We start from the raw sequence: 14,412 nt of genomic DNA, 5'->3' as shown, positions 1-14,412 counted from the left end.
TGTTCCACTGCATGAAGGTGGTGATGAGGCTGTAGCTTCAAATTATAGGCCAATCAGTATATCTGGAGATATGGTGAAGGTACTGGAGAGACTGGTGAGAAGTAGGATACAGAAATGGGTTGATAACAGCAGTATTCTCTGTGGTTATCAGCATGGGTTTCTTAAAGAGAGATCATGTTTTACTCAATTACTGATGTACTATAACAAGATGACAAATATCTTGAACAGGGGGAGATGCATATACAGCAGTGCACTTGGATTTTACAAAAGCTTTTGATAGCCTGCCACATGACAAACTGTTAAATAAACTTCAACAGATGGGATTGGTTAAAAAACTTCTGAGTTGGATCAGTGACTGGCTGTCAGATAGGTATCAGAAAGTTGTATGTGGGGGGGAACAGTATCCCAAAGGAGGAAGGTCACTAGCGGTGTACTGCAGAGGTCAGTTCTGAGACTATTATTGTTCAATTTGTATGTTAATGATATTGGGATGGGTTTAACTAATGATATTATTATTATTATTACGTGACACCTCCAGGGAGTCCAAAGATTCATCGAGGGAGGACACCTACTCTACATCTCTCTGTCTCCACCACTCAATTGATCAACTACAACTACACCAACGCCATCACCACCACGAACATCCATGCCCATGGCGGGATTCAAACCCACAGCCTTTTGGCTGTAGAGCAGATACGCTAACCACTTGGCCAAACAGGCCAGCAAATATGTACCTGTTTGCAGATGATGCAAAATTGGGAGAGCAATACAGAGATGTTATGGCTTTATAGGAGAACTTGAATAGATTGCAAGAATGGGCTGGTAAGTGGAACTATCAATTTAATGTTGCAAAGTGTACGATTTTGAGATTTGGAAATTTGAGACATGCAAATTGGGATGCAAAGCATATACTTGTTGGAGAAACTTTAAAGGCAGTAGAGGGGATGAGAGATCCTGGTTGTGGACAAGGACCTGAAATTCAGGGCCACATCACAAGTTGTGAAGACGTCACATTGGATAATGGTAATGATACAGAGGACCCTGACATGCAGAAATAATGATGCCATTGTGTAAGGCATCATATGGATTGTTGTACATATTTGGTCACTGGGTTTCATGGTTAGAAAGATATATTGAATAGGGTCCAGAGAAGATTCACAAAAGTGATCAATCATTTTTGGAATCTGGAGTATGACGATGGATTGGAAGAATCTAAGTTGCAAAGCCTCGTGAATAGGTGGAAGAGGGGGGATATGATTGAGACATATAAGCTAGTCAGGGGTTGTTATCAGGTTGACATGGAAGAGATTTTTCATAGAATGGAAGGGGGGGGGGACAGAACAAGAGACCATCACTGGAAACTGTATAAGGAGGATGTGAGCAGAGGAGCTAGAAGCAAGTTCTTTGCAGGGTAGGTGGAATGCATTGCCTGAGTGTGTTGTGAATGTAGACACACTGAATCAGTCACGGTTGGATGAGCATTGTGTGTGCCTCGCACAATGAGTCTCTGATTCCATGGAGTCACATGATAATAATAATACAGTATTCCCCCCCCCCTTATCTGCGGGAAATACATTCCAAGATTCCTCACAGATACTTGAAACCACAGATAGTACCAAACCTATATATAAAATATGTTTTTTCCTATACATACATACATACATGATGATTAGTTTCCTTTCATCGATACGAATGGTTGGGGCAGCTATGCTACCATACTAGGGAAGTGACTAGGAGCAAAGTGGTTTCCTGTTGCCTTCCTTGCCATACCATATCCTATTGCTGTAACCTGTGTGTTCACTGGTCCGGTTATCCTGTTTGTGGGATGAAAAACCCCAGGATAAACAGGGGAGAAAAACCCTACTGTTCACACCCAAGACCAGCTCACTTGGCTATGGTTGAGGAAGATCCTTCAGCTCCTCACATGTCTGATGGGAATTGAACCTAGGACTCCTTCCCCAGGCATATGGTTGTGAAGCGCACAGCCACTAGGCTAACTGAGAGGACATACATACCTATGATAAAGTTGTAAGAATGTGCAAGAAAGGATGAAAATAATCAAGGATGTGGAGGTGACATTTAGATACAGGGAGGGATGTAATATCAGTGATGATAGACAGGAATAAACAGGGCAGAGTGAGGAGGAGTCAGATCTGAGAAGTGGGATCAGTGGGAATTATTATAGAAAGAGAAATGAGCTATTGTGTATGTTCACAAATGCTAGAAGTATTCAAAACAAGGGGAATGAAACTGTAGCATTGATAGCATTCCTTTGTCCCAAAATTGTTGGTATAATTGAGATATGGTTGAATTTAGTCTTTCGTGAAGACAAGCAAGGCAAAAAAGGGAGGAGGAGTGCTATTGATGATGGTATGGGAGTTGTGCCCATCTAAGGGTGGAAATGTAAGTAGAACTGACATCCATTTTCCCATGCCCACAATTCCAGCTTATTCAAATCATTCTGCAAGTACTGCATATCAGCAGCATTCCTAATTAGCCTACCTATCTTTACATTATCAGCAAATAGCTGTATGTCACATACTTGTTCACACTCGATGATTTAATAAGATGATTGACTAAGGCCATTTAAAGTCTCGAGAATGTTGAATATGAGGACAGATGGATAAGTTGTAAGGGGTAATTACCAAATTAATATGGATCAGATTTTTCACAGAATGGCTGAAGACAGTGGAGAACAAGAGGCCATCTTTGTAAGCTGTATAAGGAGAGTGCAAGCAAGGGGGGGGGGTGAGGAGTAGGTATTTTGCATGGAGAGTGGTGGGTGATTGGAATGCGCTGTCTGAAAGTGGTGAATGCAGCAACAGTAATGAATTTAAGTCATGGTATGATAAGCTCTGTGCAAGAGTGGTACTACTTCCCATGATGAGTCTCTTACTCCATGGAGGTCTGATAATAATGATAGGAATAATTAAAACTTATCATGCCATTTAAAGTTTTGGTTACAATTAACTGATTAAAATAAATTTGGTTAAAATGGTTAAATTTTGAAAATCCAAATTATGTGTACCAAATATTGTGATGACCTAATATGAATGACGGTACTACAGAAGAATGCTATTATGAAATACTCAATTTCATGATCATCTATGACTGTTTCCTTTAATGTTGATTGTTTTAATGTTCTCTCATGTTCTTGTTAGTTTTCATTAAGTTTTCTTTGTATATTCTCGTGGAAAGGCTTCGACGTTGGTTATGCATTTTTTACTAAATAATTTAAGGAAATTAAACGTAAAACTAGGATATACATTTCGGCAATGTGACGTTGCTGATATATTGAAGTATATTAAAATTTATTTTAATGTATATCCCAGTTTACATTGTAATTTCTTTGTATAGTGTTCATCAGATGAGAATTTTGCAATGCAATTCATGGCTTGAGCATTAGGTTGGCTGTTTTTAATCTGAATCAAATACATAAGACAGATAATATGGGTTATGTAGGCAGAATTAGATATCTTATCATGGTATTACTTATGTTTATATGAAAATACATTAGCTTCATGGTAAGGGGAAAGTGAGATTCTTTATATATGTTGGATAAATGCAAGATATAGCAATAATCAGCAATTCACAATTATATTAATTATTTTGTAAAACAAATGATGCTAACCATAAAGTCAGTGATTAAATAAACCAAAAGAAATTGGAGACTGTTAAATATTATAGAAATTCTTTTGTCAGAATATCTAAAACAAGACTATACAACATATGCCCTTTTCCTAATAACTGGAAATGCACATCTTAAGTGAAGGATTAACAAAATGCCACATCCAAGTACCTGCAGCTGTCTTTATTGCAGTGCCCATGTCCAGAACACATCCAAGTACAGCTATCTCCAAGGTAAATATTATCTATAGCCCATGAATGTCCCGATGGTTTCTGTGAGGTCTCCATCCATCTAAATCTTGTTGCTGAAGAGCTGGAAAAAATTTTTTGGATATATACCACCATCAGCCGAGATAAGCTTAAGTTTTTAAGCAACAATAACAATAATTATGATGATAAAAATGATATAAAAAACAAACAAACATCAATATAAAATTGAATAGTGAACTTATGAAACGGGTAATACATTTTAGTTATTAGAGAAATTTTATGTGAAGGGAGCAAACTAAATATGGAATAAATAATAGAATAAGTAAGGCTTAATGCTAATGCATGAATAAACTTATGTGGTAAAAGAAAGCAATGAACAAAAGACCAAGAGTTCCAGCAGTATATAAAACAGAAGTATATAAAACAGTATATAAAACATTCAAAGTAATTTAAACATATGGATCAAAAAGATGGATTAGATATAAAATAGTTGATCTACATTATATACACAGTACATTATATCAACTAATTAGTTGATATAATGCTTACGTGCTGGTTAAAATTCATTTTATAGTTTAATGGAATACATACGGCATATATAAATAATTAAACAACACATTAATCACTCCAATATTTCATCACAGTCACTGAGACATCATCAGGGAAATAATATCAAACTGCAAAAACACACACAAATTTGCACAAAACAATAAGTGGAAAAGATTAGACTGAAAGCCTAAGTCCTATGAGGAACACCCACTATGGGTACTGCTGGCTGGCCTTAGCTCAACCTCAATTCTTTCTGAAACTTTAAATTTACTAAAAAATGCCCCCCCCCCCGATATCATTGAAAATTTTAATTTTTACCATTCATTCTGGTTATTTCCCCTTGGAAAGATATTATCTATAAACAGATTGAGGATACAGCCATGGGATCTCTATCCCCCACCCCACCCCTATGTCTAGCCAATTCTTATATGGAGCATTTTGAAACATATGCTCTTGATACTGATATTTTCAAACCTTCTATCTGGCTAAGGTATATTGATGATGTGTTCTCTATTTGGCCACATAGCTCAGAAACATTAGACTCCTTCCTCCTCCATCTCAACAGACAGCACCATAGAATCCAGTTCACTATAGAAAAAGAAAATAACAATAGCTTGTCTTTTCTAGACTCTAATCACTTGTCTTCCCAATGGCACCCTTTCTTTCCCACTTTACAGAAAACCAACCCATGGTAGATACACAGACTTTCCCATCATCCACCCTTTCAATAATGTGGTGTTATAAAAACCCTTATTAACAGTGTTTCCAATCTCTGTTCTACTAAGGCTGAGCTCTTCTTTATTTGCCAGACTTTAATGTCCAATGGTTACAATGCCAAAAAAGTCAACAAACTAATTGCTCCTCTCATTTCCTCATATCTCTCTCAACATACTGACAGTAGTAATGCCATCATTGTTCCTTATATCTGGTGCACCTCAGAAAAAATGGCAGGAACTCTAAAAACATACACTCTCTGCACTGCATTCAAACCTTATCTGAAGCTAGTCATCCTTATCTGCAGGATTATTTAACTTAATAACTGCTATAGAAACAGAAAAAAAAAAGATTAACTATCTAGGCATTACTTTTAGTGAAGATGGTAAATTAAATTTGGAAACAGATAAACAGAGTAAACAATGATGGTAAATTGCGGAGCTAGTTGAATAGTTGTAGAAATTTTTTCACTCGGTTATAAATTAAATTAAACTTGCAAGGATGTATATTCTCATTTAATCCTTTATCCAAGAGTAAGCAAACAAAGTTTGTCCATGAAGTATCTTTAAGACTAGATTGCTTGTACAGACAGGCTGATTCTTTGCATTAATTACCTTAGTATCCTATAATGCAAAGCACAGATCCTTTCGGATGAGTATAATGATAGGCACTATGGGAAGGACCACTACCCAAACCAGTTTTGACCATTGTCGAGGCTTTCAGAGGTTTCAAGGTATACACATTATAGATTCCTTGGTCTTAGTGACAAATGGTAAACATCTTATTGCCATTACATCTATTAACCTTTTGTAACCTCAAGTCTCATTTGCAGGAGTTTTTAATCCCACTTCCTTACATATATTCAAGAAAAGAAGACTCAGAAAACCTCAACTCTTATTATTATTATGTGACACCTCTGGGAGTCCAAATACTCACCGAAGGAGGATATCTACTCTACAACTCTCTGTCTCCACTACTCAAATTCACCAACTACAACGAACTGCAACTACCATCATCACCAATGGCATCTACTGTCCACCACTATCACTAGTGTTATCACAGACAATCACAAACATCCACACCCACCCCAAGTGGAATTCGATCTCACAGCCTTTTGACTGGAGAGTGGATACGCTAACCATTCAACCAACCAGGCTGGCATTGGTAAGAGTTGAGGTTTTGATATATTAGTTATTTTCCTCCCCGTTTTTTCACACTTTCCATAAGGGATATTTAATTTCATTGATGAGGATAATACACATTCCATGTTTGGCTTGAACTGGAGGTAGAGACTTGATCTAATGCGAGTACTGGAATTGAGCCTACAAAATAAAGAAGGTGAAAACTACTAATCAGTTGAGTCTGCTGTGTGTCCCCAGATTGGCAATCCATATATCAATATAGATCAGATCATCATTTTGTATAAACCTATAGTACATTTTGTACTGTAGGTGGGATAAGGATTTTTTTTCTATTTTTATTAATTTTATATATTTCACCATTTCCTGCCCTAGAGACCAAACATGGAGCTTTTTCAAGCCACTACAGGCCTCCAATAAGCAGAACAGTGGTCTCATACCAGTTGATGAAATTCATTTACCACCTTAAGACAACAAACATTCGTGCCCATGGCAGGATTCAAATGTGCAGCCTGTTGGCTGGAGAGTGGGTATGCTGACCACATGGCCAACCAGGCCAGCATTTGAGATGGTGTTATCTACATGGGTGAAAAGAGCAGTCTTTTGTCTAGATGCATCCCTAATTATTTAGCAAGTGACTGCCAGAGGATAGGGGTGTGTGTGTGCGTGCCAAACATGATGATCTCGCCTTTGGGGTGTGCACGTTTCCTCGTAAAGAGGATAGTGACAATCTTGTCTGTGCTGATGTGCCCTCTCCTGAACCACTGTTCTAGTCTGCAGCTTTTCAGTTACCAATCTCAGCCTTAGGAATTGAGCCAGTATTGCAGTGCCATCCACATATAGAGTCACTGTTGTGGTGACTGTTCGGGAGATGTTAGCCATATAGATCGTGAAGAGTAAAAATGACAATAGGGAGCCCTAGGGAAAAACTGCATTCGGATGATCTGATTCCTTGTAGTTTCTCACAAAACTTTTGATCCTCAAGACAGGAACTGACAAAGCCAGTCAGGGAGTTTGATGTCGATTAGTTTGTGGAATATCCCTCTATGCTAAACCTTGTCATTTGCCTTTGCAACACTGGTGTGCCTCCAACTGTATCCAACACTGTTGGAAGTTTTTTCACTTGTTTTAGACTATAAATTATATATTCCTGAAGATACTTCAGGACTATATCAGTCCTGAAGATACTTCAGGCGCAAACTTTGTCTGCTTACACTTGGATAAAGGATTAAACTAAATATATAATTTACGTATCCAACACTGATGTGTGCCATGACTCTGACCATTTATTGTATGGTGATTCTTGTAGAAACCACACTGCTCATTAGGTATTAGGTTTTTTTTTTTCTTCTTCTCTTAATTCTTTGCAATCTTTTCATTATCACTCATTTGGCAATCTTTCTTACACACAAGAGTGGGCTTATTGAGTGGTAGTTTGCCTTCCCCAGTTTAAGAATTAAGGTTATGTCAGATTCTTTCTAATGTTATAGAAAGTACTGAAATTTTAGCATTGCTACAAGGTTTGTATGTTGTTGTTTGATGACTTTGCTGGAAATCCTGTCTGGATCTAGTGCCTTCCTGTGCTTTAGTTTTTTTTTTTACTATTTCTTGTATTTCAGTGTGTGACGTTGGTTGAGAGTTATTTGGGATATTTGCAAATTTCAGCGTGCACTGTACATTAGTGTGAATTTTCCTGATGAAACCTAGGTCATTATGCATGTAATTTGGGCTGCACTGTTTTTCTAAACTGTTGGCTAAAGTGTCTGCTTTCTCAGTATCATGATGAACCAAACTAGTTTCATCATGGATTGGTGGGAGAGGTTTGCGGTCCATTCGAAGAACCTTTGTCATCTTCCATAGTGAGTGATCCTCAGTGTTTAGAGATAGAAGTTTCGTTTCCTACTGTTGGTTCCAATGGTCCCTCTGTGCTTGTTAGACTGAATAGGTGGCTTTGTCGTTCTTCAGGGGCCAGTGTCATGTGAAACTGGCACCTGGTTCTGTTCTTCTTGCAGATGAGATTGTTGATTTCTCTAGGAGACAGTGCTAGAGCATGGCATTGCAGTGGTAGCAGCTTGAAGTGCTGCTGTTATCTGTTTTTCCAGGTTATGTATTGAAGTGTTAAACATCTCTTTAGAATGATAGGTGGGACAATGCCTATGAAATCGAGGAGTGTGTTAGGTAGCTTTCCCTAGTTGATTACTGATATACTGTCAAGAGTATTTTCTGTTCTAAGCCTAAGTGAAGTAGTACTGAGTTGTGGTCAGAGCTGAGGTCATCCACCTCATTTAGCCTGTATTGGTGAGTGATGTTTCAGAATATTGGAAATGTCCAAAATGTTGAGATATCCTATCATGCTATATGTCATGCGATTTCTTATGGCAATGAAATTTTACCATTCTGATTAATGGACCTGCTATTCCAGGACAAATGGTTGGTGTTTAAGTCACTTATTACTAACACTGCTCTGTTCATGTCTAGTATATCTGCTAAGTTGATTTCAAGCAGCCGTTTGCTGGCAGAGTTGTACACAGAGTAAATTTCAAGGCTACCTAAACTGGCTGTCTGGATTTCCATTCCTGTGATCTCAATGTTAGTCAAGGGTTTTCTAATTTCACTGAACTCAATGTTGCACTTGATAAAGATACCCATGCAGCCTCCCTTGGTGTTGGGAGTGTCGTCATGATATAAAACATAGTTTTTGAGCCTTGGACTGTCAAGCTGGTCAGAGATGCTTTATGTTTACCAGGATTAGGTCTCAGTGTCATGGTGTGCCATGAATTCTTGAATTCACTCATTCTGTTTCCTAGACTGCTGGCATTTTTTTTTTTTGTCATGTTGTACCATCATTTTTTATTTTGGTTTAACCAATAAGAATACAATTTGGTCGGCAAAATCCCAAATTGCCAGCCCATCCTCGTTCGTTCAGTATCCAAGTAAATACCCAACAGGGTGCACCACGAGAAGGTGAGGATTGGACATTAGGTCAGAAGCCCTGATCGGTTCTCCGCATTCCTTTAAAGGCTATGTGGAGGTCTATTCTCAGTTATACAGCTTTGACCACTGGTTAAACAAGGACCCCATTGTTTTCGCCAGGGAACCAGGGTGAACAGCGAAAAGTCAGCTACTGGAACAGATCTAAAAACACACCCCAACTCAACATTGGCAGCAGGAGTAGATGATATTCAACCAGAAATGCTGAAGTATGGTGGTATAAAAGTCTTACAGTGGCTGCACTGGATGGTTCAGAAAGCCTGCATAGAGGGATGAATTCCCGATGATTGGAGTAGAGCTCTCATAGTAACCATATATAAAAAGGGAAATAAAACAGAATGTGAGAATTACAGAGGTATTTCCCTACTGAGTGTTCCTGGCAAGATCTATGCAAGTATACTTGAGAAACGGTTGAGAAGATTTGTGGAAGAAAAGCTTGGTGAAGAACAAGCTGGATTCAGGCCAAACAGAGGCTGTCAGGATCAGATCTTCACTTTACGACAAATAGTCGAGAAAGCATGGGAATATAATAAAGATCTGTATTTAAGTTTTGTCGATTTGGAAAAAGCACATGACAAGGTGCCAAGAGAGAAGCTATTCAATACGCTACAGTTATATGGTGTCAATGGGGCATTATATCAAGCAATACGTAGTCTTTATTTGAGTTATAAGTCAGCAGTAAAATTGAAGGAAGTACAGGAAGATGGTTTAATGTTAAATCTGGTGTGAGACAAGGATGTACATTATCCCCCCTGTTATTCATTATCTATATGGATCACATTATGAAGGAAAGTGGTATTAAACCTGATATCAAAATTGGAGATGTTAATCTCAGCTCTTTGTTTTATGTGGATGATATTATACTTCTAAATAAATCTGCTTCACATCTGCAAGATTCCCTGACTAAAATGAATAACTGTTGTAATAGATATGGTATATGATGGTTAGCAATAACAAGGACAAAGACAATGAAAAATAGGCAGAATCATTGAAAATGTCAACTGTGTTGTGAATGGAGAACCTGTGGAACAAGTAAAACATTTCAGCTATTTAGGCACGATTTTTACTGTAGATGGTAAATTAAATATAGAAATAGACAACAGAATCAACAAAGCTGGTATTGTGGGAAGTCAATTGAATAAATTCATATGGAATAAGAGAGAAATTATTCGGAACACTAAATTAGCTGTATACAAGACAGTGTTCAAACCAGTTTTAACTTATGGATCTGAGAGCTGGGTCAGAAGGAAAACACTTGACCAAAGACTAGAGACCAGAGATATATGAGTCCTGAGAAAGATTAGAGGCGTGAACATATGGCATCAATGGCAATATCACATTAAAAATGAGGATATTAGGAAAGAACTTGACATTGTCAGCATCCAGGAATGTGTTAGCAGAGCTAATCTCAGGTGGTATGGTCACTTAAACAGAATGGGCGAAGAAAGATTAGCAAAACAAGTGTTCTCTGCTAGGTTGGCAGCAAAACGACCCAGAGGAAGACCAAGCTATAGGTGGATTGATACGTAAAAAGTGCCTTAGACGATAGAAATATAAGATCTGATAATGTTGGAGTCTTGACAAGTAACAGACTGATTTGGAGGAAAATTGTAGATAGGAAGTTAGTAATGATGTAATTTTTTTCATGTAGTACTATCATATCCTGTACATCCCTTGAGGGTACATGGCAGGAATTTGATGATGATGATGATGACTGCTGGCATTCTGAAATGCTAGCATTTCAGAAAATAATCTGAATGAAATAAGGTCTTCAATATTTGTTCTCCATCATTAATTTGTGTGAGAATTGCTTGCATTGTCTCATAAACAAGTTTGTGATTTCTTGATTGGGATTGGATTTGTAACAGCCAATAAGTATGTCTGCCAGAATGGCTGCAACCTTGACAGTTTCATTGGATCCCCTTGGGTTGCTGAGGTTCTGGTTTTGTTTCTTTCTTAGAGACCACCACTTCCACATATGAGGTGTATGCCTGTGCAGGTTTTGGTTCGTCATTGGATTTTTTGGGATTGGATGCGGTAGCTTTTTTTCTCTATCTTGTTGCCAGGCTGGGTCTGGATTGGTTTGCCAGTTTCTTGGAGATTGGGCATTCTCTACAGCATTTGTAATTGGCATACCACAGTTGGTGCATTTTGATGGTTCTGTTATCAGTTTCTTGCATGTAGTAATTTGATTTTTCCCATACGTGATGCAACAAAACTCGGTCTTACAGCAGTGCTGTGAATGACCAAATTTTGAGAGTGGTGACATTGACCATTGTATGCCCTTCAGTATAGAGATTCTGGCTTGATGATCTGGTCACAGCATTCATGAGGTCAAAGTTCTCGTGCTGCTCTTTACTGATTTTGACCAGCACAAGGCATTTGTCTGTTATCCGTGTATAGCTTACTTTGATGGGCTGTAGTCCATGATATGGGAGATTTACCATCTCTTCTTCTGCTGTCACTGATTCAGTGGTACCATACAACACCATGTTCATTTTTTCACTTTTCAAGGCAAAGGTATGGGACTCTTTTCATCCATGAATTTGGCAATTGCATGGTAGTCAGTGAACTGTCTGTGTTTTTAAGGATTTTTAAAGCTGAGGCTAGTGCAATCCGCTGTACCTTGTATTGTAGTATGACTGGCATAGTTCTTTTTCTTTTGTTGGTCTCTGCATCTATGGGAATTTCTGTGCCTTCATTCATTGTTTCCTTGTGTCTTTTTTGTGGCTGACTTGTTGAAAACCATCTAGGTCTGCACTAGCTTCTTCTGTGGCCTGCTCCTGTTTTACTGTTGGCCTAGTGTTGGATGTATTGGGAGACAGATTGGGGGGCTGCATTTGGAAAATAGGGTGGCCATTTCTTCTTCAAGATCATCTTAGTCTGCTCATGCAACTTCAGCACCTGTTTGTGGCCAGATGCTCCCAATTAAGATCTATCATTTGCTCCTACTTTGCCAGTAATGGTTAAATTAAGGAAATAGAGAGAGATCGAGAGAAATTAAAAAAAAAAAAATCACAATCCAAAAGAGACTCACAACATGATGCAAAGTGAATAACCAGAAATGATGACACCTAATCTCGAATCTAGTATCAACTGACTCTAGAAGAAAAAAATATCTACCTATGAAGACTCAGATTCGATTGATTATCTACCTCATATTAGAGCAGTATAATTTCTTATCAGATATCAGACACCAAGGTCCTTATTAGTCCTTATAAGGACTGGCTTAAAGGGGCGAAGCAAGAATGCTTTTCATCTTCCCCGTTATCTGTAGAGGACAGTGTAGGGATAAGGTGTAATTGAGCTATTAAATTAAAGCTCTGATCATGGCAGGAGGGTAACAGCAATAGCCGAGCCTCAGTTAGAACTTCATTAGCTACAGCATTGCCATCCATTACCCTCCAAGGGTATTGGATATTTCCGCTAACCTTTTTTCAGACACCAAGGTGGAAGTAATGCAGTAGTCATATATTTCCTATATACAATTAATGAAAAGGTGTATCGCTTCATTATTAAAATACTCTGGATCAGAGCTAGTTAATGAAAGTTTTTTCATTTGATTGTAAATTAAATTAAAGATGCCAAGAAATTATATTCTTGTTTAATCTAAGTGTAAGCACCTTATCCAAGTATAAGCAAACAAAGTTTGCATGTGAATTATCTTCAAGATCAGGCCATTTGTATATGGAGACTGTTAAGTTTGCATTAATTCTTTAGTTTGAAAACTATCTTGCTTGAACTTTTCTTTACAAGACTCTGAAGGCAATGTTGGAAAAGATTTATGGTGTCAGGAGGAAAATGATCTTCAAGGATACAGATGGATTTCTCAAGTGGAGCATTTGTGAATAATGAGACCACTTCTAAACTGGCTAAAATATCTAATGAGCCAAAAGGGATGGTTGCTAATCTCTTTACAAAATGAGTTGAGTTTATTTCCCTGATGAAGCTGTTAGTTAATATATAACCTAACATGTAAGGCTTAGTTTATTTTTACAAAAAAGCTTTGAATAAATCCCATTATTGTACTTTGGGTAACTGCCAGTTTCATTTGAAATGAATGATTTAAGTCAAGAAACTTCAATTTCCTTGTACAGTTGGCGTGACCTGGATCAGATAACACAGGCTGAGGTTCAAATCAGTGATTTTTTTATGAATGTCTTCAGGTGGTAGATGAGTTTCATCACTTGGCGAAGGTGCATAATGTGTTTGTTCTCTAAATCAGGATTTCCATATTATATAATTCTTAATTCACTCACAGCATTAATTATGTACCATAGGCTTCCAACATATCGTAGTTAGTAGTCATATATAAAAAAAATTTTCTTCACATTTGGAATGGCAGGAAGGAGTGATGACAAGGGGCCATCCCTGGAAGTTACGAAAGGAAGCTGTGAGCAAGAAGGTCAGCAGTAGTTTCTTTGCATGGCAGGTGGTTGAACCATGGAATGCATTTCCTGAGAGAGAGAGAGTGGTTAGAGCAAGAATGGTTAATGAGTTCAAGGAGTGGTATGATAAACTTTGTATTTTCTAAGAAGGACCTCTCACAATGAGTCTTTTGACTCCATGGAGGCTTGACTAATAATAATAATAATAATAATAATAATAATTTAGAAATAGAGATTTTCATCCACTTTTAGCTAAACATGCAGTGGCACAGATCAAGCATGATGCCTACAGATAGTTAATTAATCATGAAGCCTAAAGACATATTTAGAGCCTATCTACTGATATTTTCATATATTCCAGATATAATTTTTAAAAATATTTAAAAAAAATTAAGGAAATTCTTACATAACTCTATGGGGAAGGGTTATTGTAACTCGTGTCCAGTTTTTGTACTGTTCTGATGAAAATTCACTGGCTGGATGATAACCATTGCATCCGACTTGAGGTGGAACACATTCTGATGCAAGCAGAGACCATGAACGTCCCTTGTCAAGTGAATATTCTAATATCACACTGAAGATTTCAGGATGATACTCACATCCCATAACAATATCAAATTGAAGAAAGCTACCTGATATTAATTCAAAGTCCCAAGTCTCAGCATAGCGAGTTTCAGCTGGAAAAAAACATTAAAATTATTAAATAAACATTGAATACTAGTGCAGTATCACAATAATATGCAGTCAACTCTCTCTCACTACATCAAACTTATAAGAACCAAAGGAATATTTCT

General features: G+C 37.7%; 1 protein-coding gene across 1 annotated transcript in view; it reads right to left on the bottom strand.

Annotated features, from left to right (window-relative positions):
• The window catches only part of LOC150108407 (reelin-like), a 920,570-nt gene that overhangs the window by 408,140 nt on the left and 498,018 nt on the right, over positions 1-14,412 (bottom strand). The window contains exons 32-33 of the mRNA XM_090390755.1: positions 14,025-14,295; positions 3,800-3,940 (exon numbers count right to left, since the gene is read on the bottom strand). Of these exons, the coding sequence (XP_090246881.1) occupies positions 3,800-3,940; positions 14,025-14,295 (412 nt within the window). The remainder of the gene's footprint in view (positions 1-3,799; positions 3,941-14,024; positions 14,296-14,412) is intronic.

The sequence above is a fragment of the Typopeltis vanoorti genome, chromosome 3 (assembly GCF_054136105.1).
Source record: "Typopeltis vanoorti isolate ZY-2024b chromosome 3, IOZ_Tvanoo_1.0, whole genome shotgun sequence".
Classification (NCBI taxonomy): Eukaryota; Metazoa; Arthropoda; class Arachnida; order Uropygi; family Thelyphonidae; genus Typopeltis; species Typopeltis vanoorti.
The sequence above is the reverse complement of the archived record's forward strand: the minus strand, read 5'-3'. Positions and strand labels throughout refer to the sequence as shown.